The 25535-nt window shown below is 37.2% G+C and overlaps 2 protein-coding genes across 5 annotated transcripts in view; one reads left to right on the top strand and one right to left on the bottom strand.

Annotated features, from left to right (window-relative positions):
* Window positions 1–7060, top strand: part of vps54 (VPS54 subunit of GARP complex) — a 113829-nt gene extending 106769 nt beyond the window's left edge. For all 3 annotated transcript variants that reach the window (XM_059986130.1, XM_059986128.1, XM_059986129.1), the window contains exons 21-23: window positions 2511–2618; window positions 4836–4930; window positions 5768–7060. In XM_059986130.1, coding sequence (XP_059842113.1) covers window positions 2511–2618; window positions 4836–4930; window positions 5768–5873 — 309 coding nt within the window. In that variant the 3' untranslated portion in view covers window positions 5874–7060. The remainder of the gene's footprint in view (window positions 1–2510; window positions 2619–4835; window positions 4931–5767) is intronic.
* A 1102-nt stretch (window positions 7061–8162) lies between these two features.
* ugp2b (UDP-glucose pyrophosphorylase 2b) overlaps window positions 8163–25535 on the bottom strand; it is an 87284-nt gene continuing 69911 nt past the window's right edge. For both annotated transcript variants that reach the window (XM_059986137.1, XM_059986136.1), the window contains exons 5-10: window positions 24027–24160; window positions 20528–20825; window positions 17646–17843; window positions 12402–12644; window positions 9708–9812; window positions 8163–8647 (exon numbers count right to left, since the gene is read on the bottom strand). In XM_059986137.1, the coding sequence (XP_059842120.1) occupies window positions 8540–8647; window positions 9708–9812; window positions 12402–12644; window positions 17646–17843; window positions 20528–20825; window positions 24027–24160 (1086 nt within the window). In that variant the 3' untranslated portion in view covers window positions 8163–8539. The remainder of the gene's footprint in view (window positions 8648–9707; window positions 9813–12401; window positions 12645–17645; window positions 17844–20527; window positions 20826–24026; window positions 24161–25535) is intronic.

The following is a 25535-nucleotide window of genomic DNA, read 5'->3' as shown; positions in this document are numbered from 1 at the left end:
AATACTCTGAAGTAAAGCAAGTGCTAAAGCAAAAAAAATTAGATTTCAAACTCCGTACCCTGCTAAACTTCGAGTGTTTTATGACAATGGGACGCGGTTATACCAGAGAGTGGAAGAGGCGACTACAGACATGAAGGCCAGAGAGTTGCCCATCAGCGTGACCAAAACGAGCGAAAGCCTAACTGAGGAATTATCCCGCTCCACTAGGGAAATAGTGCAAGAATCAAGAAGGCAGGAGATGGGAGGAGGCTGAGAGAAACACATCAGGAAGAGACCGGGAGTTTCCCAAAGACAGTCCTCACCCCCTTCAGAAGAGCCATAAGGTTTGGCTAACTTTAACATTGTTGAGAAGCTAAACAGAAGCAAAAGTACACGGTGATATACCTATCTCGAGAAATATTTATTATAATGTGGATTTTATATTACTTAGTTGTTATTCTTTATTCGCTTACTTCTTTTTCCCCCACCAAAATGAGAATATATATATATATATATATATATATATGTATGTATGTAATATATGTGTGTGTATGTATATGTGTGTATAGGAGTACACAGGGAAATCTTTTCTGTGTAATGGATTTGTTCACTGACTTATGAATACTGCAGTGGGGGCCCTCAGCTCACAAGTAGGAGGGGTTATCCCCCACAGCTAGACATTTCCTCTAGCTCAACGCAGGGTCATCTACTAGAGACCTCAGCCTTGGAATCACACGTTCGTTGCCATTTTTGTTATTATTTGCGTTTCTTGGTTCTTATTTGTTCAAGGAGTAGATCGATTAAGTTTTATTCTAATTTCAATGATACATTGACAGATAAATACAGATGGCTAAGGACAAGGTAAAATTCATTTCTTTTAATGTCAATGGCCTATTAAATCCAATCAAACGTAAGAGAATTTTATCCAATTTGATTCATACTGGGGAAAAATGGTTGAACTACATAATGCCTCATAGGCCTGATTTTATTCTCACAAATCAATGAATCTGTTGTAAAAAAAAAGATCACTCCCTACACTTGTACATAGTTCTTTCCTTTTGCTAGTTTTTTCTTTCCACTCTTTTCTGTAAGTGTATACCTCGGATAAACACTTTGTGGAGATTTGTGATATATATGATTATATGATATATATGTACAGTGTCTGAAGTACATCTTAAGGAAATGTTTTTGATGATGAACTTCAATAAAAAAGTGAATTACAAATGGAATAGAGATTTTTGAGGATAATATGCAGTGGCTGAAGTGTGGATTAATTGGGGATTGTCAGAGAGCTACACATTTGTCAATGATTTCCTGTCATTCTGTAATTTTATGATACCTGAAACTTAATTTTTTATTGCTGTGGAAGGAATGAACAGTGGTATTTTAGCAGCAATTTGTGATGCAATGCAAAGGAAAATTTTAAACTGGTGTATGAAGATTTTGTGTGATAATTGGTGAGGAAGGATAACGTAACCATTTAATATAAAGACAACACGTTAAGAATGAGTAAGTTAATGCATTAACTGGGAATGTTAGTATATGTGGTAATTACAACAGAGGGCAATGGCATATGTATTGCAAGATGAACTTGCAATATCATTTGATTCTAGGTCCTTCAGATCCCAGCCTTTAAAATGCAGCTACCTTAATTCATTGACTACAAGGACATACTATGTTGAGAAATAGTGAGTTACTGTTAAACTAGTAAGCATTTATGCTACACACACAAAATGCTGGTAGAATGCAGCAGGCCAGGCAGCATCTATAGGGAGAAGCACTGTCGACATTTCGGGCCATGGCCCTTCGTCAGGACTAACTGAAAGAAAATAGTAAGAGATTTGAAAGTAGGAGCGAGAGGGGAAAATGCAAAATGGTAGGAGAAGACTGGAGGGGGTGGGATGGAGCTGAGAGCTGGAAAGGTGATTGGCAAAAGGGATACAGAGCTGGAGAAGGGAAAGAATCATGGGACGGGAGGCCTAAGGAGAAAGAAAGGGGGAGGAGAGCACCAGAGGGAGATGGAGAACAGCCAGAGTGATGGGCAGAAAGAGAGAAAAAAAAGAAGGGTAAAAAAATAAATACTTAACCCAACCCTGATATATTTAGTTTTTTTTTCCCCTCCTTTTTTTTTCCCTCTCTCAGTGCCCATCACCATGCCTGTTCTCCATCTCCCTCTGGTGCTCCCCTCCCCCTTTCTTTCTCCCTAGGCCTCCCGTCCCATGATTCTTTCCCTTCTCCAGCTCTGTATCCCTTTCGCCAATCACCTTTCCAGCTCTCAGCTCCATCCCACCCCCTCCGGTCTTCTCCTATCATTTTGCATTTTCCCCTCCCTCTCCTACTTTCAAATCTCTTACTATCTTTCCTTTCAGTTAGTCCTGACGAAGGGTCTCGGCCTGAAACGTCGACAGTGCTTCTCCCTATAGATGCTGCCTGGCCTGCTGTGTTCCACCAGCATTTTGTGTGTGTTGCTTGACTTTCCAGCATCTGCAGATTTCCTCGTGTGAGCATTTCTGCTTTTACCTTGTTTCCAGTATGAAGTGAAAGCACCAGTACCCTCTACTTGTTTCCGAAACATCTGTAAGCAAACATCTAAAATGCATGAAGCTATATATGACCTCTTACCTCCAGAACAAACACAGGTAGGTCATATTTTTTTTAAATCTATGCATCCGTAACAAATTGAGTAATGTGCTTTTGTATTAATATTGGATAGTATTAACTGGAAATACAATGTTAGAACATAACAACAGTACTGCACTGGATAGGTCATTTGGCTCATCATGATGTGCTGGTCCTGAACCCGACTTGAACTAAATGTCCTCATCCTGTGTATCATCCATATCTCTCCATTTCCTTTATACTCATGTTCATCCAAACGCCTCTTAAATTCCCTCTGCTTCCTCTACTACTCTTCATAACCTGTTCCAGGTGTCTACCCCTGTGTGTTTTTAAAAAAAAACACTTCCTGCTGGACCTTAGAAGCATGTCTTCTGATGTTTATTTCTAATCTGGGTAAAAGTTTTGTCCGTCAACTCTGTATCATCCTGTGTTCATTATTTAGTGACATGGCCATCAGAAAGAGTATTTGATTATCTTACCTGGTCTGGCCTACACCTGAGTCCAGGTCCCCCAGTGTGGTTGGACTTTTAATTGGCACCTCATTTTGGGGTAGACTATAGATGCTGGTTTTTTTTTGTTGGCTGTGTCTATGCTCTGTGATTTATTATTTTAAAAATATATCTAAAGAAGGGATTGTTTCATGGTCTGTATTTCCACCGATATAAAGATTGACTAATTAGCATTACAAGCAGCAGCTTGATGATCTCTGATCAGAATTTTGGAGTCTGCACGACAGAGCTGAACATTCAGGCTGTTGCATATATATTGCCTCTTAAAAGAGTCATCCAGCTCATCCCACTTTCTAGCTGTTCCCCATACTCTGTTAAAATGCTTTTTCACATATATGTCCACTTACCTTTTGTAAGTTTTCTTTGAATCCTCTTCCAACGTCCAAACTTTTTTCCTTGTAAGTCTAAAAATGATTTGTGAAGTTGTACAGAGGCAGCATCATGTAAATGAGAAATAATTAATACAAAGTAAATTCCACTACAAGTTATTACCCGCAGTACCTCAGCAGTTAAACCTGAAGAGGTAGTTACAAAGAGCTTTTTGAACCTGGTGGTGTGAGTCCGAAAGCTTCTGTACCTGCTTCCTGATGGCAGCAGCAAGAAGAGAGTATGGCCTGGATGTGTTGCAATGAGCGGCTAGTGCGGACCCAAGTGCAGGACACAGGCACAGAGATCATGTAGGCTTTCAGATTACTTCTGTTATTCATCCCTCCCAGCAACTTAAAATGAATGTTTTTTTTCAATTTTCCCTGTTCTGACGAAGGGTCTTTGACATGGAACTCTTTTCTGCTTCTCCTGACTTGCATAATGTTTCCAACATTTTTATTTTCAATTGTAATTTTTTTGCTTTTACATGACATATAAAATAAAATGTGTGGATTTTTGCTTATCCACACCACCAGTTCTTTTGTCATATGTAAACTTATGAATCAGACCACCATTCTTATCAAGTTGTACAATAACCATGTAGAAATGGTAAGGCACCAAGAAATTAATACGTTCAAATAATGCACCCCAGATGTATTAGTAATTGTTTTAAGTTAATTTTACTACCAAATAATTACAGAATCCTCTTATAGTTTCTGATATTGCCTCTCCCTGGCCATTCATTACAAGCATTAATATGTTTATTAAAGAATTTGTGTTTAGAAATAGGGGCAGTAGTAGGCTATTTGGCCCATTGAGTCTGCTCCGCCATTCAATATTGTCCATTTATTATCCCCCTCAGCCCTGTTCTCCTGCCTTTCCCCCATAACTTTGGCACCGTAGAGCCTATCAATCTCTGCTTTAAATATACCCAATGACTTGGACTCCATAGCTGTGGAAGTGAATTCCACAGATTTACCATCCTTCGCTAAAGAAGTTCCTCATCATCTTTGTTCTAAAGGGAATTCTGTCTGTTCTGAGGTTGTGCCATCTGGTCCTACACTCCCCCATATAGGAACCACCTCCCCACATCCACATTATCTGGGCCTTTCACAATTCCATAGGTTTTAATGAGATTCTCCTCACGCTCCATTCTTCTAAGCTCAAAAGGTCAGTTGGAAATGTACCAAAATATTACTGTGAGAGTTTGTGATCAGGTCCCATTGTACAGATTCTCTGGAAACTTAATGTTGTATTTGTGGAAGGGAGATGTGCATGAGGGTAGGTGGTGGCAAAGTAGGAAAAGGGACAAGAGCACAAATTAACATCATAATGTGAATGCATTTCTCTCTGAACTTTTAGATGTTGTTCTTGAAAATCAATTCAAGTTTTAAAGTTCATTTGAAGAGGCAACTTAACCGCTTAAATGTGGTGAATGATGGTGGACCTTTACATGGGTTTGTACATTTTTATTGATTAATGTTTCCTCTTGAATGTATTTGCATATTGCTGAATGTAAGATCTGCCATGAATCAGCGCAATCCAGCAACATTTAGAAATTTTTGATCTTTAAGAATAGTGATTAAATCTGATTTGATTAATACTGCTGAATATACCTGTGGGTAACATTTTAAAATACTGAGTTTTCTGACAAATGTTTTTATATTTTTATGTCAGGATACCTTTGTAAGATTTTCAGTAATTTGTTTTAAAATAATAAAAAAGGTTTCTAAAGCATCCTTATTGGTGTCATGGCTGTATGAAAAAAAAATTTTAGAGCTGCTTTTGAATTTATTTGACTGCAATTGGTGTAATTGTAGTGATTATTATTTTGAATCAGAGCAATTTACAGCACATTTTATTTTCACCTGAAAAATACAACAGTTGTAGTATTACGCATTTAGAATTCTTCAATTTAGTTATTTGAATTGCGTGTAAAATGGCATCAAAAATACCATCTCAAGTGAGTGGTTACTCTTGCACCAGCCTCTGCTCTTTCTTAGTGGGTTTAACAATTGAATATTGAATACTTGTGTAAAACTACTACAGTTGTTTGTTGAACTATGCTAGCCACAGAATGAAATGGTAAATATAAGTTTGTTGTCCATCTTTGTGGTCATTGCAGCTTTACAGCCAATGAGCAAGACATTATGTTACATTGATTTTTTTATTTAAAAAATGGCTGAGTGGCGTAGAAAGATGAGAGGAATTTGCCGTGGCTGCATCAAATCATGCATACTTGTACGTGGAGAAATTATGGCTGAGACTAATTGGACAATCTATTTTATCTGCAGGCTTGTTACATCAGATCTAGCTTTCTACACTGGAAACATTCAAGCACTAAAAGGCCTTGAGAGTTTGGACATTAACGTGACAGAAATATGGGAGCAGAAAAGGTGACATTCTGAAGAACACCTCTTTGCATGCTGCGATTTTATTTTGATGATCCTCAACCTTCACTGTCCCAATAATCAAATGACTGTTCTCCACTGGAGAAGCACCTCTCAGACCAAATTGGGGCGTGATTTGCAGAAAGTGTTCTTCTGTGGGCAGCTGCTCAGCTGAGTGTTCTTCATTTTTTAAAGTAGGTCCTTCATTTTCAAAGTAGGTTCTAATGTCTGTGGACCAAAAGCAGTACTGTATGTGAGCTCTGGCTTTCCTGGAAGACTATGTAGCACTAAATGATGCTTTGCATCTGATTATTTGTATGTTAAAATTTGTGCAATCATAACACTATTTTAAACAAAAATGTTAATGATGATACAGTTTATAGCTTTTAAACAGTTGTAAATTCATGTTACATTAATAATTCAAAAATGGTTTTGTTTATCCATGGGGTGGGAGACTATTAATAATCTAGGAACTTTATTTTTTTACAGACCTTTCTATAATGAATTTTAAATAATCTTTCGGAGTGGTGGTTGCATATAAGATGTACAGTTTTCCCATAGCCCAGTTGTTGTTCAAGCAAAGCTTTAAAAATTTCAAGTGTTTTGGGGTTATTTTCAGTTGTATATCCTCAGTGCACCTTTGGTAAACAATAGAAGACAGCAACAATATATTTGTAATGAGTTTCCTTTTTTTAGATGCAGCAGCTTAACAACTTGCTTGTTTTGCATTTGGCAGATTCCAGTTTTCATTTCTGAAATAGATGTTTAGGGAAGTTCTTTGGTGCTTAAAATGCCTCACTGGATTTCAAGGAAAACATTAGCTGATTAGTTTATTTTCAATCTGTACTTGTAAATGAAGTGGTGATAAATTTGAAATTATTTTTCATCATTTTGTGGAACTTCGTGCCATCTGTAAACAGAATTAATGGTGGCCATCCACAATACAGTCAAGTGCCTAAGTTTATTTATCATGCAGTGCAAAAAATTAGTTTGTGCTGCCAGGAGTGAAGTCCATATTTATTGTGCCTAATTCCACACTGGTGGCACTGAACACCAACTTGTCTCCCTTCTGTGCTGCTATTATAATTAATTTAAAACTGAGCTTGCTGAGGATTGATAATATCTAATAGTAATCTCTCTCCAATCCTTGTTTTTAATTGAAATAAAATGTAAAAATAAAAGTAAGATTGTTTATTATTTACAGTTTATATTTTTTGGTGTTTCAGACTTCTGGTGATCTAATTGGAGAATTGTTTGAACAGCACTTAATCAGCTAAAGGTTGCTTTCCACCCAAATATTAACAGTTCTTTGCAATCCACCCCAAGAGCTAGTAACATAATTCCAAGTCTGCTTAAATATCTGGTGTAATCTCTGTGCATTTACCTTTACAGGTGGACTTCCTCCTATTCAATTAAGCAACTTGGCTCATTTTTCAGCTATGGATAAGTTTATTTTTAAAACCATTAATTATCTTGTTTATAAACTAACACTGCTGATATAAACAGATCGCTTTAACACACTAATTTCATACTTTTACTGCCAAGAAGCATGAAGCCTTGAGCAGCTGTAGACTTGGGCTCTGGTTTATATTTATCCTCTATTAAATAGATAAGAAAATGCAGAAGTTCAAAACTGCAGCAACAGCATTATCAAAGTAGATATGTCACCATATACAACCATGAGATTCATTTTCTTGTGGGCATACTCAACAAATCTAAGCAGTAGTAACTACAACAGAAACAATGAAAGTCTGTTCAACTAGGCCATTCTACCAGTGTGTAGAGGACAACAAACTATGAAACAATAAATATTGATAATATGAGAGGAACAGTCCTTGATAATGAGTCCATTGATTGTAGGAACTTTTCAATGATGGGACATTTGAAGTTGTGTTCAGAGGATAAGGTGTTTTTCTTTATAAGTGCTTATTCATGCTTAAGTGGAATATATGCTCCTCTTCCTCCTCTGAAATAATCCCTAAAACATGGCTGTTTTTACATTCCAACCAGTGAAACTTTATTTTAAAATTAAATCTCTAATAACTATTATAGGAACATTTTGATTCTCCATTAATTGCAGCTTTCAATTTTGCAGTAGTTCCTTTCAGTATGAACTGAGAGCAACTATAATTTCACTGTGGTAATCTGAAACCTTTCTAAATGTCCCAAACTTTTCTAAATTTCTCCCTTTCACCTCTTTGGCTCAAGCATGTGGGAAGAATGGTGCTCCTCTGGTAGGATGTGTGGAGGTAAGGAAGAGAAATCTATTTACTACTACAAAACTGCACACAACAATAAACAATTTTCAAAGTGCACTTTATTACATTTTACTAACAACGTAAATACAAGCTCTGAATGGAAAACTGCAATTTGGCTCCACTATGGTAAGTGGCCTTTATTTTAAAGCTAGTTTTAATGGGAAAATTAGGGTCACATTTTGATACTTATATACAATTACTACCAGGCTGTTGTTATACAATTTAAAATACAAGACTGTAACAGGTACAGTTTTAAAATGGCAAGCAAGTTTGCAAAGAGCTGCCCAGAAGAACAACATTTTCACACTCAAAGCTATTACACACTCACCAGATACACATAACTCTGATTGGCATTTCTGTGTGACTAATCACGTAAAACAATTTAAGTAGTTTATTTCAGCTGTTCAGAGTCATCTTTCTAATGATCCAAGATTCTCAAATTGCCTGAAACAATCTTATTTTCCAATATGGCACCTGGAGGTATGTCAATCCTGTCTCCATGATTTGCAATAATGATGACTGTTCCCTAAAAAGAGAAATAATTTCCTGTTCAGGCTGAGGCATGTGATATTTTTTTTTAATGCATTTTAATTACATCATAAAACAAACATTTAACAATTTACTGAATACCAATTGCTGATATGGAAGTTTAATGAACTAATGTAGTGGAAATATGAGCATGTCTTGTAACTATGAGGCCATTAACCATTGAGTGCAAGCTGGTTCCAAGGGAGCAACCCCTTAGTCCCATTCTCCTTTTTATTGTACCCCTGCAATTTATGCTCTTACACACCCTTCAAATCCCCTCTGATTTTCTATCATTAACAACAGAGGGATAAATTGTAGTAGCCAGTTAGCCTACCAACACAGCAGTTAGATGTGAATTAAATGGTGAGAATATACTTATGAAACAGGGAAATTGATAACTTTTATTTGTGCATGGAGCAGAAAGAATACATTTACATGATATAAATTAAGGTCCATTTACCCTCGGGAGGATCTAAAACATCCTGTTGTATTCGTCACATTGCAAGAGTTCTCTCTTGGTGTTCCAGCTAATACTACTGATTATTTGTTTACTATTTCATTGCCTTTTGTTTAAAAAAAACACGAATTAATAGTATGAATTTCTTCAAAGACTATCAAGCATTTTATGTCTGTGGTTGTAAAAGACACAATATAAAAACATCTTTACATGATTACTAAATGAACTTGAAAATTATATCTGAAATTAAAAAACATTTTCAATAATAGGTGTGATTTACTAATTAGCTTAGACAAGATTCTGACTTGATACCAGAAGTGTACAAACCTCTGTTTTATGCTGATACACTTGGCAAGAACTTGTATCTTTTCCTCCAAGAATTTAATTGAAATATTTTTGAACCATAAATGAACTCATTCATAGTCAAGTTGGCAAAGGAAAAGGTTCAGTTTGGCTGTAGCTAAATGTTCAGTTTTCATTTGAACACAGGCAACATTTTGAAAAATACAGTCAGTAGTCATGTGAAAATTGGGCATACAGAATGGCAATTTAGGAAAAAACAAACACTTTACTATGCACACTAAACATGGTTTTCACTAACCTTTAATACAACATGCTTCCCAAAAGTAACATCTCCTGAGACAGTAAGATGATCCAATTCAATTATATCTGGTATACTCTCCAACCTGGTCAAGTAATCTTGTACCTAATAAGGAAAAATAAACTCATCAATTTAAACTTTAGTATTTTAGTACTTACTTCTCTATTTGGCCACTGTTTTAAAAGCTAGTTATATCCACTTGCTGTACTCTATACCTAACAAGCCTACTATTAATTCAATTTTAGATATAAAATACTGTTTCATCTTCTCTGAAGTTGGGTCACAACTACTTTAGCCGCTATCATCTTTAAACAATGCTTTGTTAGATGAGAAACATAAATTTTGACATCACTAACAAAACAGAATCTTGGGTTTTTAAGTATCAATATTAACTTTCCTTCCTCACTGTTAAATGAAGATAGACCTGAGAAATGCAGCCAGCATGTTCTATATAATTTGATAATGCCTCTGCATTCCGGGGTTATACTCTTTCCTGATGAAGTTAATTATTACCAATCATGTGAGGCCGTCTGCAGCTAGATATTCATGTTTTAGCAATGCTGTAACATCAGAAAGCTTATTTGTCAAGCACAAGCTACTTAATAATCCCATATCAACATTTAATTCTATTGTTTAAGTGACCAGCTACCACTTGGTAGATTTGATTCCATCTTTGAGAATCTATGGAATTTTGAAAGATAACTGTCACTGACAATTCTTTCAAAACAGATAATCAGGTTTGAATTTGATTTTCAGTCCCATTACATTCATTTTTTCCCTCTAATTTCTTAATTTCTTTCAGCTCATTGTCTAGTTCTACTGTTCTCTATGACCAGGTGGTTTTCTTTGACATCTATTATGAAGACAGATAATTTAATTTATTGCAATTTCTTCATTCTCTGTTATTACTTATCAATCTATCTACAAAATAGTGAACACAAGCTAAATCTTTTCCTTTTTAAACACGCCTGATAGATTATTTTCATATTTCTGTTTTCCCATATATTTCCTAGTTCTTTTATACCAAAAATTCTAAATTTTTCCCCAATCCTTAGATTTCACTGCTGTACTTTTAGCCTTTACCTTTGACTGTTATTTGTTAGCCATGTATGGACCACTTCACTTTTTTTTACCATAAAGAATAGTTTACAACTAATTTTCATGTAATAATTCAGTAATATTTTCCCTTGCTAATTTACTATCATACCTTCTAATACTGTAGATTAAAGATCCACATTGCAGGCAGACCTGAAATTGTACCAATCATACATAATTTTTTAAAGTCACTGCTCTTTCTTGGAAACATCCTCAACCAGCAGGTTAATTGAGTTATTTTTACAGAAGTGTAAACTAAAAAAGTCATTTCTAACTTGGTTCTTCACAGTGAGATTATATTACCAATTCTGATGCACTCCATGAATTTGTCTTTGCCATTACAACTAATTCAGTCTCTCCATTCAATATGCAGATTAAACTTACTTTTGTCTCCATTCCTCATGAACATGTTTATACATTTCTTGATTTAGTTTGTGCTCTATATCACTAATGTAGGTCTACAGTGTTTTCTTGCCCTTGTTTTTCTTAGCTTCTATCAAACTGGTACTAATGCTGAATTGCTAAGCTATTATCCTGACCATCATTCTTTAAACTTGCTTCTCTAAGTTAGAGCTCTTGAATATCTACTTTCCAACTGTGGTTCTTACTAGACTGTATACATCTTAAAAGTCATCATGAATTGGTGTGAGTGTCTTGAATTCCTAACCTCATCAATTCAAAAGTCGGAACTGTTAGCAATGTTAGATACTAACAAGAAAGACGTACTTGCCACTAAATACCCTTTTGATTTGAAGATCATTGCTGCACTTGTTCCCATTTCTTAATAGCAAACTGAATCAGGTTCATGCCCAAGGCACTGCATCAGGTATTTCTGCAGTTATGTTTATTTTTATACATGAGAATGAGGAATTATATGCAGAAGTAAAAGTAACTGACTTATTTGCAGCTTGGCTAATAATGTTGCACGATAACTAATCTGCTAACTGTGAGGATAATGTAAGAACAGAAGAGTGTTTGTTGCATGAGAAAACTGCTCTGTGTACCTTTATCAAGATGCCAAGCAACATTCAGTATGTATATAATAACGTATGTTTAACAATTCTTGGGGCTCACTTGATAGTGGACTTTCCCAGGCTCTATGAGCAGAAACTCTGTTTTGTCAACTGAGCAATGCAAGCTTGCTAATGAACAGTATGTATTTTGAAGTAAACTGTGTTTGACAATTATTCCCTGGGTCTGAACCTAAAGTCCTCTGATAGAGAGGCATATCGACAAGAATACTCATTAAATCACAAAATATGCATCCTCGGTGCAGGGCACTGAAGTGAGACATGCTTTTGCTGCAGAATGAACAAGTCTGTAGAGGTAGATCCCTGGAATATCAAACAGGCTCCAAATTTGATGACTTAACTATTAAGTATTTTTTTTATTAACTTACCCATCCAATTATGGCACAGTATATTTCAATTTATTTTCTATTTTTCTTCCTTCTCTGGGTAAAAAACAGGTCACGTTTCATTCAATTTGAGAAAGAAAAATATTAAGCCTACAAAGTATAGCTTACAATCATTCAAGAATGGATAGTTCAGTGTTTAACAAATGAACAATACTTTTACTGGCATCTCCTCAGTTGATTACCTTAGTAAAGGAACTCCCAAGTTTAACCAGAGGCACAGTTCGGAACTCTCTTTTGTCACTCATTGTCAAAGATCCAGCATTAAGACTGTAAAGGTTGGACATCACCAACATTAGATCAGATGTGGTCTTGACAGGCAAGAAGCGACTACGTGGCACATTGACACCCAATGCATTTTCAAAGCACTTAATGGCTGCACCTACAGCTGTCTCAAGCTGAATCACATTTAGACCATCATCCAATATCTGTTAGAAAAAATAGCAAATAGTGAAATCAAAGCAAATGACAACAGGACTTAAAGGTCTAACTAGACATTTAAAAACTCTGTCAAGGTGCAGGAAGAGAATATATAAATGGGTAATTAAAAAGACTGGCCAAAAAAGGGCTTGTAAGCAGAAAAGAGATGGCATTCTCCTGGACAGGCTGAAAGCAAGGTTGTCAATGATATTTCAAAGGGAATGAAGTTTATCTAGGAGGCCAGAACTGGAAGAATAGTGGTATTAGTGCAGGAGGACACAAAGATAGTGATTTGAAAACCGAGTTGACAACTCTGAAATTTAAATTTTGCTTAAGTGGAGGCAAATGTAGCTCCAAGAGCATGTGTGGAGCAAAGGAACCTTCTGAGAGTGAGAACATGAGCCAAAAGGGACAAGGCCAGAAAAGTATTGAAATAAGCAGCTCTGGAGATAAAACAATGGATAAGTCGTTCAGGGGCAAGTGATTTCACAGTAGTACTATTTTTGATTACAAGGATATATATGTGATGGACAGGATATAAAACAATAGTATTAACACAATACAGGCCCTTCAGACCATAATATCATGCCAACCTTTTAACCTATTCCAAAATCAATCTAACCCCTCCTCCATTTTTCTTTCAACCATGTGTATACTTAAGAATCTCTTCAATGCCCTTGTGTCTGCCTCTACCACCACCCATGTTAACCTGTTCCACACACCCATTCTGTGTAAAAAAAAATTATCAATCCCTCTTATCATCATACACACTTATATTAAGCCACCTGTCATTCTCCTTTACTCCAAAGAGAAAAGCCCTACTTTACTCAGCCTATCCTTGCAAGACATGCATTCTAATCCAGGCAGCATCCTGGTAAATCTCCTCTGCACCATCCCTAAAACCTTCACATCCTTCCTATGAAGTGAACACAATATTCCAAGTGTGGTCTAACCAGAGTTTTATAGAGCTGCAATATTAACTTGCAGATTGAACTCAATCCCCTAACTAATTAAAGCCAACATACTATATACCTTCACTGCCCTATCAACGTGCACGACTGCTTTGAGGGATTTGTGGACATGGACCCCAAGATCCTTCTGTTCTTCTACATGGCTAAGATTTTTTTCATTATCTCTGACACTGCTTTCAAATTCAATCTTCCAAAGTGTATCATTTCACAAATTTACAGATTGAAACTCCATCAGCCACTTCTCAGCCCAGCTCTGCATCACTGAAATCTACAATATCCACAAACCAAACTTTGTCTTATGCAAATTTAATAACCCATTAATATTTGATGCCCAGCTTGGGGTCAGATACAATGCTGAGATCACAATCTAGTTCTCCCAAGATAGTGATGGAAGTGTGATGCGATACAGCAAAGGTAGTGGCTTTGGTTCTGCTGATGTCCATCTGAAGGAAACGTAGGTTATGCTGAACTGAATACTGACCAAGCAGCACGAGAGAGGCCGTGGGGAAAAGTAGGTTAAGTTTATTTTCAGTGTACACCTGGAACCTGACTTTGCTCAGTAATGTGTTCGGGATTGTCAGAAGCGATGGTGTAGGAGTGTTCAAGGGGATATTTTAGAGATTCTCTGGCTGCAGGAGGTAAGAAGAAAAAAAAAATCAGGAGTAGGCTGCTGCATTTCAGTTGATAACAGAACAGTCGTGGCAGAAGGACGATATGGTCAACGTGTCAAAGGGTTGCAAGAGGTGAAAATAATTTCAAGTTTTGATCTACAGATTCCTCCCCCAACTAACAAAATGTAGTTGGACAATACAGAATAACTAAAAATAATGCCACCCGAGTCATTGTTGAGAAAATAAGTGTTTACTTAAATTTAAAAAACATTTCCTTAAAAGCAATGAGTACATTAGTTAATGCTGACACCCACATTTCACATCTCCTCTAAGTAGATGCATTATCAAAAAATAATCAGGAAAATCCTGCTAGTTCCAATTTTTTCCTGCAAACACAGATTAAACAAAACCCACACTAGTTCTCATGCACAGACTGTGAACTTCATGTTTGTGATTTCTACTCTCACAATCTAATCTAGATTCAGATTTAACATTCAAATTTTTAAATTGTGATATAAGAATGAAACCAGCCACAATGCATATTTCATGCAGTGTTATCATCCTGAAGTGCTTCACAACTAACAATTCTTCTCAGTGTATTCGGTGTTAAATTTCCATTTGCATACAGCTAGATCCCATATACACCACTTGTTATAGAAGTTATTCTACCTTCCAATGTTCCTAATCATTAATGTACAGGTTGCAATGCTGACAGAAGTGATCTGCTTTCTCACAAATCATTTACTCATACCTCGATTAAGCATTTCATCAAAAGATATTTCTAACAATGCAGCAATTGCTCAGTACTGTACTAAATATCAGCTCAGAAGTGCAAATCCTAGTATGGGACTTCAAAGTATAATTTTCCAACACCAAGGCAACGGTGTGTTACCAACCAACCTAGTCAATTCAATTCAATTCTAACCTATTCAAACACATTACTCTAAAATGTACTGACATGAATTTCTAGACACACACTGAAAAATGCTGGATATTCTAAACCAAAAACTAGTAAACTGGAAGACATTCATATATACTTAACTTTGAAATAATATGCCAGATAGAGAAACCTAGACTTTAATTACATTGTTCGGATTTTCATTTCATAATATGGAGGGGATGTGAAGGGTAGCATTTTGTGGAAAACATCGTTATCCATGACCCTCTCCAGCCACATAAGTGAACCCTTAGGAGGCAGTGATCACAATGTGATTGAGCTCAATTTGAAATTTGACAGGGAGAAAGTAAAATCTATGTAGCTGTATTTCACTGAAAGGAAGCTACAGTAGTATGAGTAGAGTTGGCCAACGTAAGTTGGAAGAAGATGCTGGCGGGGATGACAGTACAGCAGCAAAAATGTCAGTTTCTAGGAAAAATGAGAAATGTGCAGGACAGGTGTATTCCAAAAGTGAAGAAATACTCAAATGGCAAAATAGTACAACTGTCACTGACAAGTCAAAGCTAATGTAAAAGCAAATGAGAGGGCATACAACATAGAAAAAAATCAACAGAAACAGGATTGGGAAGCTTTTAAAAACCTACAGACAGCAACTATAAAGATCATTATGAGGGAAAAGATGAAATATGAAAGAAAGCTAGCAAATAATATCAAAATGAAAAGTAAAAGCTTTTTGAAGTATGTAAAAAAAAAAGGACCACTAGAAAACGAGGCTGAAGAAATAATAATGGAGGACAAGGAGATGGCAAATGAACTAAATGAGTATTTTTGCATCAGTCTTCACTGTGTGAAAGACACCATCAATGTGCCAGTGTTGGAAGAGCGTGAGGGAAGAAAAGTGAGTGAAGTTACTATTACAAGAGAGAAGGTGCTCTCTTGGGAAGGTTGGAAAGATGTTGATCAAATGTTAAGATGAGGTTACGGAATACTTGATGACACGAGACGAGATAAGACAAAGTCAGCATGGTTTCCTTAAGGGAAAGTCTTGCCTGATGAACCTGTTAGAATTCTCTGAGGAGATTACAAGTAGGATAGGTAAAGGGGATGCAGTGCATGTTGTATATTTGAACTTTCAGAAGGCCTTTGACAAGGTGCCACATATGAGGCTGCTTACCAAGTTAAGTGCGCATGGAATTATAGGAAAGTTACTGGCATGGTTAGAGCATTGGCTGATTGGTAAGAGGCAGCAAGTGGGAATAAAAGGATCCTTTCCTGGTTTGTTGCTTGTGACTAGTGGTGTTCCTCAGTGGTTGGTGTTGGGACCACTTCCTTTTATGCTGTATATCGATGATTTAGATGATGGAATAGTTGGCTTTGTTGCCAAGTTTGTAGATGATACGAAGACTGGTGGAGGAAACAGGACTTGGACAGATTAAGAGATGGGCAAGAAAGTGGCAAGTGAAATACAACATTGGCAAGTGCATGGTCATGCACCTTGTTAATAGAAATAAATGTATTTTCAACAAGGAGATAATCTGAAATGCAAAGGGACTTGGGAGTCCTTGTGCAGAGCACCCTAACGGTTAATGTGCTGGTTGAGTCAGTGGTGAGGACGGCAAATGCAATGTTAGCATTCATTTCAAGGGGTCTAGAATACAAGAGCAGGGATGTAATGCTGAGGCTTTATAAGGCACTGGTGAGACCTCACCTCGAGTATTATGGACAGTTTTGGGCTCCTCATATCAGAAAAGATGTGCTGGCATTAGAGGGGGTGCAGTGGAGGTTCACAAGGATGATTCCAGAAATGAAAGGGTAATCATATGTGGAATGTCTGATAGCTCTGGGTCTGTACTCGCTGGAATTTAGAAGGATGATGGATGATCTCATTGAAATCTTTCAAATGTTAAAAGGCCTTGACAAAGTAGATGTGGAAAGGATGTTTCGCATGGTGGGAGAGTATAGGGCAAGAGGGCACAGCCTCAGGATAGAGGGGTGTCCATTTAAAACAGATGTGGAGACATTTCTTTAGCCAGAGGGTGGTGAACTTGTGTAATGTGTTACCACAGGCAGCTGTGGAGGCCAGGTTATTGGTTGTTTAAGAGTTTGATAGGTTCTTAATTGGACATGGCATCAAAGGTTATGGGGAGAAGGCCGGGGACTGAGCCTAAGAAGAGGAAAAAAGGATCAGCCATGATTGAATGGTGGAACAGACGATGGTCCAAATAGCGTAATCCTGCTCCTATGTCTTGTGGTCTAGTATCTAATAATCATAGCACAGCTAAAAGGAAGGAGAAACATTTAAAATACTATCATGATCATTTATTTCAAAGATAATACATTAATCAGAACAATAAAATGATAAGTATTTAGTGTTGTTTCTGGGATACTGTACTACACAAATTGGCTACAATATTCTGTGACTATAAACAGTAATTTGTCTGATACATTTTGAGACAAGTCTAGTAAGTAATATCTGTAACAAATGCAAGCTTTTGTTTTAAAACATCTGATATTTATAAATTAGATTACCTTTGGGTTTAAAATGATTTCCATGTCAATGCCATTTTGTTTTTGTAGCCTTTCAATTGCAGCCAAAGAAATCCACAAGTTATTGGTGTTGAAGATCTTGAACTTAGTGACAGATTTAAACTCATCGACATGCGCTTTTGGTACCTGAGCTATCTCCAGCAGTCTCAGCTTTCCATCATATTGAATAAGGGTACCACCCTGAAGAGCAATGGCTTCATGAGAATCAAATGTGAAAATAAGCAAACAATTCAAGTTGTTATTTCCACCTTTTAAAGAATAACAAAGAGGAAGTAATTCTGTGAGTCACACTCAATGCATAGAATTCAATTATGAACTAAAATGATCACAATGGCATACAAGTATTCCTACTTATTTGGAAAAGCCAAATATTACTTCAAGGATAATTCCTTATGACTAATAAGCAGAATACTGAATATGTATATGGAAATAAAAGTTCATTACTGGACTTTTGAAACATTGCTCAAGAAAAAAATGCCATTTTAAAATAATACTTCACTTTTGTGCCACTTGCTCCAATGCAAGATTTTAATGCATGCTTAGGAGTGGGAGGGAAAAGAAATTAACTGAAGTTACTGCAATGCAAGGAGTTATAAGAATTGAAGGCAAGTACAGGATTTACCTGAGAGTTCCCAATCTAGAAATGCTCTGGAAAATCCAAACTGTCCAATAATAGTCACTGCAGGACAACAAAATGAACTAAAAAAAACCATGCACAACTGAAGTAGGAAATACATCAGGAGCACAGGGTTGATTCAGACCTGGATTTCCAAGTGAAACTTAGAAACACACATTATGGCATTTCATTCCAAAATCAATGGAAAATGTATTTCAGTCTTATGCTATTGATTTTCTAGGGAAATTTATCCAAAAATAGTATTTATTTATTAATGCAGTGCTAAAGCAAGTCATGTCATTTTTAAAGCCTACAACTGAAAATTTCCTTCAATATTTCAAGCCAGAGTCACTTTTGACTGCTCTTTCCTTATTTTGTCTTCAACTGATTACAAGTTCCTGAAATTTATAGATGATATAGTTCCTCATTTAAAATGTTATTGTTGGAAAAGTGATGAGATTGATCCCTTAAAATACCAAATTGCTTAGCATTAGATTCAGTTAATGACACTATATTTACTAAAAAAAAAGCTGACGGGATCTATTTTATGCAATTTTTCTCCATATGTTATTTTTACATATGCTTTGACTGAGTTGCACTACTATCTCAGTAACATTTTACCAGTTTCCTAAAGTATGACTTTTCAGAGTCCTTCCAGGTAGAATCGCATTTGTTCAAAGAGCTGGTCTACCCAATTTCTAATAAGGTCATTTCTGCTCTTAGTAATGACACAGTATAAATGTCTGTAAGCATGCATTTTTCATGCATCAAGGCCTTTGGAGAATTTCTTTATTTTTCACTTCACGAATATTGGACCGCCTTTGCCCCTCAGTAATTTCATGGACTCAAGATCCCATATTTCAGGAAGCCAGAAGGTGGATATACTTCAAAAGAACTGCAAGACCTCCTGAAGAAATCTAAGAGAAGTACAGAGGGGATGCATGTGAGAAAATTACAACTTCCTTCATCAACTATTGGGACCAGAAATTCATCTAGACCAGACAGACGAATACCAGGGATCAGAGCCTGGATATCTACAGTGAATGACTCCCCCCCCCACCCCCCACTATAGATAGCAGTAGCCTTTTTAATAGCTATAAAGCACATTTCAAAATCACTCTACTTGCTTGAATGAGTGTGGCTCCAACAGCTCTCAGGAAACACCACCATTCAGTACAAAACAGTCCTTTTGATTAGAGCCCCATCAATCATCATAAACATTCATTTCCTACACCACCAGAGCAATGGTTGTATTATACCTCAAGCACAAAATACACTGATACTAGGATCAGTTCTTTAACCTCTACAATCAAGAACAAAAGTAACACCTGCCTGCCTTAGAAATTTATCACATGTCTGCCATTACTGGGTCTACTCTTGGAAATCCAATCACAAACAACAGAAATTCTACAGATGCTGGAAATCCAAGCAACACACACAAAGTGCTGGAGGAACTCAAGCAGGCCAGGCAGCATCCATGGAAAAGAGTATAGCTGACATTTTGGGCTGTGACCCTTCAACAGGAGCTCGGTCCAAAACATCGATTGTACTCTTTTCCATAGATACTGCCTGGCCTGCTGAGTTCCTCCAGCATTTTGTGTGTGTTGCTACCCTTGGAAAGGATTCTCACCTCTAATGACAATTTTAAATAAGTAATAAATGCTGGCCTTGCAGCATCACCCGGAGCCCAAAAAATAAATAAGCTCTATAAGAAAAATACAAATGTGAATCACTGGTTTATGGAGTTAAAAATCTGGGAAGTCAATAACCATTTCAACATGATTTGATGATGCTTTGACCTAGTGAGCTCCTCCAGGTGCAGTCTCTTGTGTCTCAGCACTATTAGAGTTTGTCACAAGTCTCAACAACATTAACCAATAGTTTCTGACAAGTAAGATTAAATCCAAATGAGTCAAATAAATACCAGAAAATGTGCTGTGCTCACACATATGTACATGTACAACATCAAGCAATCCTGCTGTCACAAAACATTTAGATGTGCTTTCAATGTTTTGAAGCTTTTTTTAGCATTTGAGCTCAAAATTTTACTTTTCAGTCCACAGCACTGAGATTAGCCAATAAGTATCTGAATATGGGAACAGCATATAATGGGATTTTATCCGTGTTCTGTGCTTTGCTTCATTTCTTGCTGCATATTCCAACATGCAAATCATAAATTATATATTTTATATTTAAAATGCTTAAAATTTGTGATGTTTGATATTTGAATTTAAAACAAGTTAATTACCTTAACATCTGCTCTAGTCTTGTCAGTTACTTCCATAACAAATTCACACTTCCTTCCATTTGGTGGATTCAAAAGATGATGGAGAATGTACAGATCAACAGTTGCTCCAAGATTATCAATATTGGATACAAAAATATATTCTTTCCCCTGTTGGAGAAACATTTCCAATAGACCCGAGTTGTAGAAGCTGGCATAAATGTCTCCATGACCTGGTGGATACCAGGCCTCTGCATTAGACCCAGAACTAGGTATTTCTTTAGCTACAGGAAGCAAGGATTCTCTATTAATCCGTGGGTACCTGAGGAACAATTTAAAAAATTGGGAGATTTTACTAAAAGCAAATTTTCTATCTAGATCTAAAAGAGTAATGGAAGATCATAGTAATACAGCCTATTCTGACAATCAACAATTGGTCTAAAATTAAGAAATTCGTAAAACCATCACATAAAAGTTCCTAGTATTCGATGTTGTTGAAACATTGAACTCGAAACCGTTCTCTTTTGCTGTAGTGGATAAAAATCAAGACAACTCATCTTTCAAAAGCAGTTTATTTCAATTCTACAGGCAGTCCCCGAGTTACAAACGTCCAGCTCAGGAACAACTCCTACTTACGAATGGCCTGCCATAAAGCCTATTATATTAAAAGTTCATCAGCTCGAGGAAGGAGAATGCCGACCGCCATTTTAAGTTGGATCATGATGCCATTATCACTGTTGAGTGTGTCCCTGTCTCAGTGCAGGTGGACTTTAGGACCTGGGGGAGCTCAGGACCCACCGCCTATGGTTGCTGCTGAATCCGCAGTGTTCCTGTTTCACGAGTTAACTTTATGGATCGATAATTCCCATCTCGTGTTTATTTCACTCTGTGATGAAGAATTTGTTGCGAGTAGGGGTTGGTTCAATTATTTCAAAGTGAGGGCAAATTTACATAATATTAAAGTGCAAGGTGAAGCAGCAAGTGCCGATGTAAGTGCTGTGAGTGATCTTCCTGAAATGTTGAAAAAATTATTGAGGGAGATTATTTGCCAGACCAAATATCTGATTTAGATGAGACTGGCTTATGCCTGAAAGGACCTACATTTCGAAAGAGGAAAAGTGCACTAGGGAATAAGGCATCGAAGGATAGGCTAACCTGTTCCAACTTAGGAACGGATCTCTTTCATAACCCGGGGACTGGCTGTACTTAGATTTCAGGTAAAGCTTTCCCTTGTTGTGAAATCTACTTTCATTTGAAACCTAGAAATTGTTAAAGGTCAAACATAATAAACAGGTGATACTGTCCTTTCATTTATTCTTTGTCTTGGCTGCAGGGCAGCAATAGACATTATTGGCTCAGCAAGCAAACTAAGAAAATTGCCAGTTTACAAAACAGTAGGACCATTTATGCTAGACCTAGTAGTTGATGCTGTAAAATTGAAATGGTGCATGTATTTATTGGCTAGGAATCAAAGCTATATTTCATTACTGAACTACCATCAATAAACAGGAAGTGTCATTCACTGCTGACAAAACTATTATATTGCCAGGCTGCAAAATACACTTTGACCAGAGACTTGTAGCACACCATTGTCTGTAAAACATTCATTTAACCAGAAATTATGCAATTCTTCTTCTGAAATAGGAAGTATATCTGCTAAATTTAAGGAAAAATGAATCATAGTTCAACAATTCATTCGCAATTGCATTTAAAATGATGTACCTCCTAACAGGAAAAACCTGATGGTTAATGCTCTGATAGTATAAAGAGGTTTCATTAGAGTAGTCATAGCCAGGTTGCTATTGGCAATGGATTAATGCTGCTTAATGGAGTAATGCTACTCATTGAAAGTACCAGTGTTAAATGGGTGATCAACAGACACACTTAAAAACAGCTGAGACTGTAATCAGATCAAACTGAGTTACTAAATTCACAAGGCAGCCTAGTTCACTATCTCAGAGGCCAATGTTAAGACCGTCATTAAAGAGAGTGAACCCTCACAAGGTGGAAGGTCCTGATGGCGCACCTGAAAACCTCTGCCAAACAACTAGCAGGAGTATTCAAAGACATTTTCAACCTCTCACTGCTGCGGGCAGAAGTTCCCACTTGCTTCAAAAATGCAACAATTATACCAATGCCCAAGAAGAATAATGTGAGCTGCCTTAACGACTATCATCCAATAGCACTCACATCGACAGTGATGAAATGTCTTGAGAGGTTGGTCATGACCAGACTGAACTCCTGTCTTAACAAGGACCTAGACCCACTGCAATTTGCCTATCGCTACAATAAGTCAACGGCAGATGCAATCTCAATGGCTCTCCACACGGTTTCAAACCATCTGGACAACACAAACACCTATGTCAGGATGCTGTTTATTGACTACAGCTCAGCATTTAATGCCATCATTCCCACAATCCAGATTGAGAAGTTGCAGAACCTGGTTCTCTGTACCTCCCTCTGCAATTAGATCTTCGACCACAATCTGTGCAGACTGATGACAACATATCCTCCTCACTGACGATCAATGCCGGTGCACCTCAAGGGTGCGTGCTTAGCCTACTGCTCTACTTTCTATATACACATGACTGTGTGGCTAGGCATAGCTCAAATACCATTTATAAATTTGCAGATGATACCACCATTGTTGGTAGAACCTCAGGTGGTGACAAAAGGCATACAGGAGTGAGATAATGCCAACTAGTGGAGTGGTGCTGCAGCAAAAAGCTGGCACTCAACATCAGTTAGACAAAAGAGCGGATTGTGGACTTCAGGAAGGGTAAGACGACGGAACACATACCAATCCTCAGAGGGATCAGAAGTGGAGAGAGAGCAGCTTCAAGTTCCTGGGTGTCAAGATGTCTGAGGATCTAACCTGGTCCCAACATATTGATGTAGTTATAAAGAAAACAAGACAGCAGTTATACTTTATTAGGAGTTTGAAGAGATTTTACATGTCAACAAATACACTCAAAAATTTCTAGTTGTACCATGGAGAGCATTCTGACAGGCTGCTTCACTATCTGGTATGGAGGGGCTACTACACAGGACGAAAAGAAGCTGAAGTTTGTAAATCTAGTCAGCCCCATCTTGGGTACTAGCCTACAAAGTACTAAGGACATCTTTGGGGAACGGTGTCTCAGAAAGGCAGCATCCATTATTAAGGACCTTCAGCATCCAGGGCATGCCCTTTTCTCACTATTACTATCAGGTAGGAGATGCAGAAGCCTGTAGGCACAGACTCAGCGATTTAGGAACAGCATCTTCCCCTCTGCTATCTGATCTGAAATGGACACTGAATCTTTGGACACTACCTCATTTTTTAAAAATATACAGTATTTCTGTTTCTGCACATTTTTTAAATCTATTCAATATACGTAATTGATTTACTTGTTTTTATTTTAATTTTTTTTCTCTCTGCTAGATTATGTATTGCATTGAACTGCCGCTGCTAAATTAACAAATTTCACATCACATGCTAGTGATAATAAACCTGATTCTCATTCTGAAAAGATTTCTTTACCTGCTTTGGTTAAAGGTATGAATCTTCACTCCATAGTGATTATATTTCTGTAATATCTTCTTAGTATCTTCATCAGTGTTGAATGAGTTCATTAAGACGAGGGGAACATCTGCATTGTACGTTCTGTTCAAATGCTAACAAAAAGATAAATTTAGATTTTATTCTATTACAAGGGGAAGTTTTGATGATAACTGATGTAACATGCACTGTACCTTATTACTCAAGCTATTCACCAGAATTCTGTTTTTAAGTAACACCAGCACATCTGGTTTAAAAATTTCACAATAATATTCTACATGTTTTCTTATGCGGACTCAATATTCCAATATGGTTTCAGAGATCAAATACAAAATTAATATTTGCATCTCTACAGCATGCTAACATTAACAGCAGAGATTATGGAGGCATTAGTAGTGATCTTTCAAGAATTACTAGATTCTGGAATGGCTCCAGAAGACTGGAAAATTGCAAATGTCCCTCTACCCTTTAAGAGAGGGAGACAGTGAAAGAAATTATAGGCCACAAACACGAGAAAGTCTGCAGATGCTGGAATTCCAAGTCAACACACACTAACTGCTGGAGGAACTCAGCAGGTCAGGCAGCATCTTTCGAAAAGAGTAAACAATGTTTCAGGCTGAGACCCTTCTTCAGGAAGGAGCTCTGGACTGCACTCACAAGAGTTTAGCAGAATGGGGGGGGGGGGGTGGAAATCTCACTGAACCATATTCAATACTGAAAGGCCTAGATCGAGTGTATGTAGAGAGGATGTTTCCTATAGTGGGGGAGCCTAGGACCAGAGGGCACAGCCTCAGAATAGAGGGATGTCCATTTAGAACAGAGTCGAGGAGGAATTCCTTTAGCCAGAAGGTGATGAATCTGTGGAAGTCATTACCACAAACAGCTGTGGCGGCCAAGTCGTTGGGTATACTTAAAGCGGAGGTTGACAGGTTCTTGATAAGTCAGGGTGCCAAAGGTTACAAACAGAAGGTAGGAAAATGGGGTTGGGGGATAATAAATCCCCCCACAAGCTACAATGGAGTGCTGGAGCAGACCCAACAGACCAAATGTCTGTTTATTTCTTATGGTTTAACTATGCCTAGTGCCTGATTAGGAGATGGTCAGGTAATTACAAAGTCACCCTAGCCTAGTGACCACAACAATGTAACTTGTATATCATCCTTCACTCGAGGCATTTTTTTTCTGGATAAATCACATAATTTTCATTGGGAGTAGTTGCACACACAAGTCAAAAAATGTATTTCACAGCTTCAGTTTATACTGAATAAATTAATTGTTTACCCTACAATTAACTGAGATCCTAGCAAAACCCTAACTTGTTTCCAACTCAGTCAATGGCAATGCTGTTAATAGATGATTGTTAGTTTAAAAAGATGTCCCTAGACGGTACATTTGACAATCTGATCTGAGCGCAATGCACATGCAGCCTGACAATAACATCAACAGAAGTTTAATTTGAAGAAATGTCTGAAGGCAATTTAGAGATGAACA

This window comes from Hypanus sabinus, chromosome 12 (genome assembly GCF_030144855.1).
Source record: "Hypanus sabinus isolate sHypSab1 chromosome 12, sHypSab1.hap1, whole genome shotgun sequence".
NCBI classification, from domain to species: Eukaryota; Metazoa; Chordata; class Chondrichthyes; order Myliobatiformes; family Dasyatidae; genus Hypanus; species Hypanus sabinus.
The sequence above is the reverse complement of the archived record's forward strand: the minus strand, read 5'-3'. Positions and strand labels throughout refer to the sequence as shown.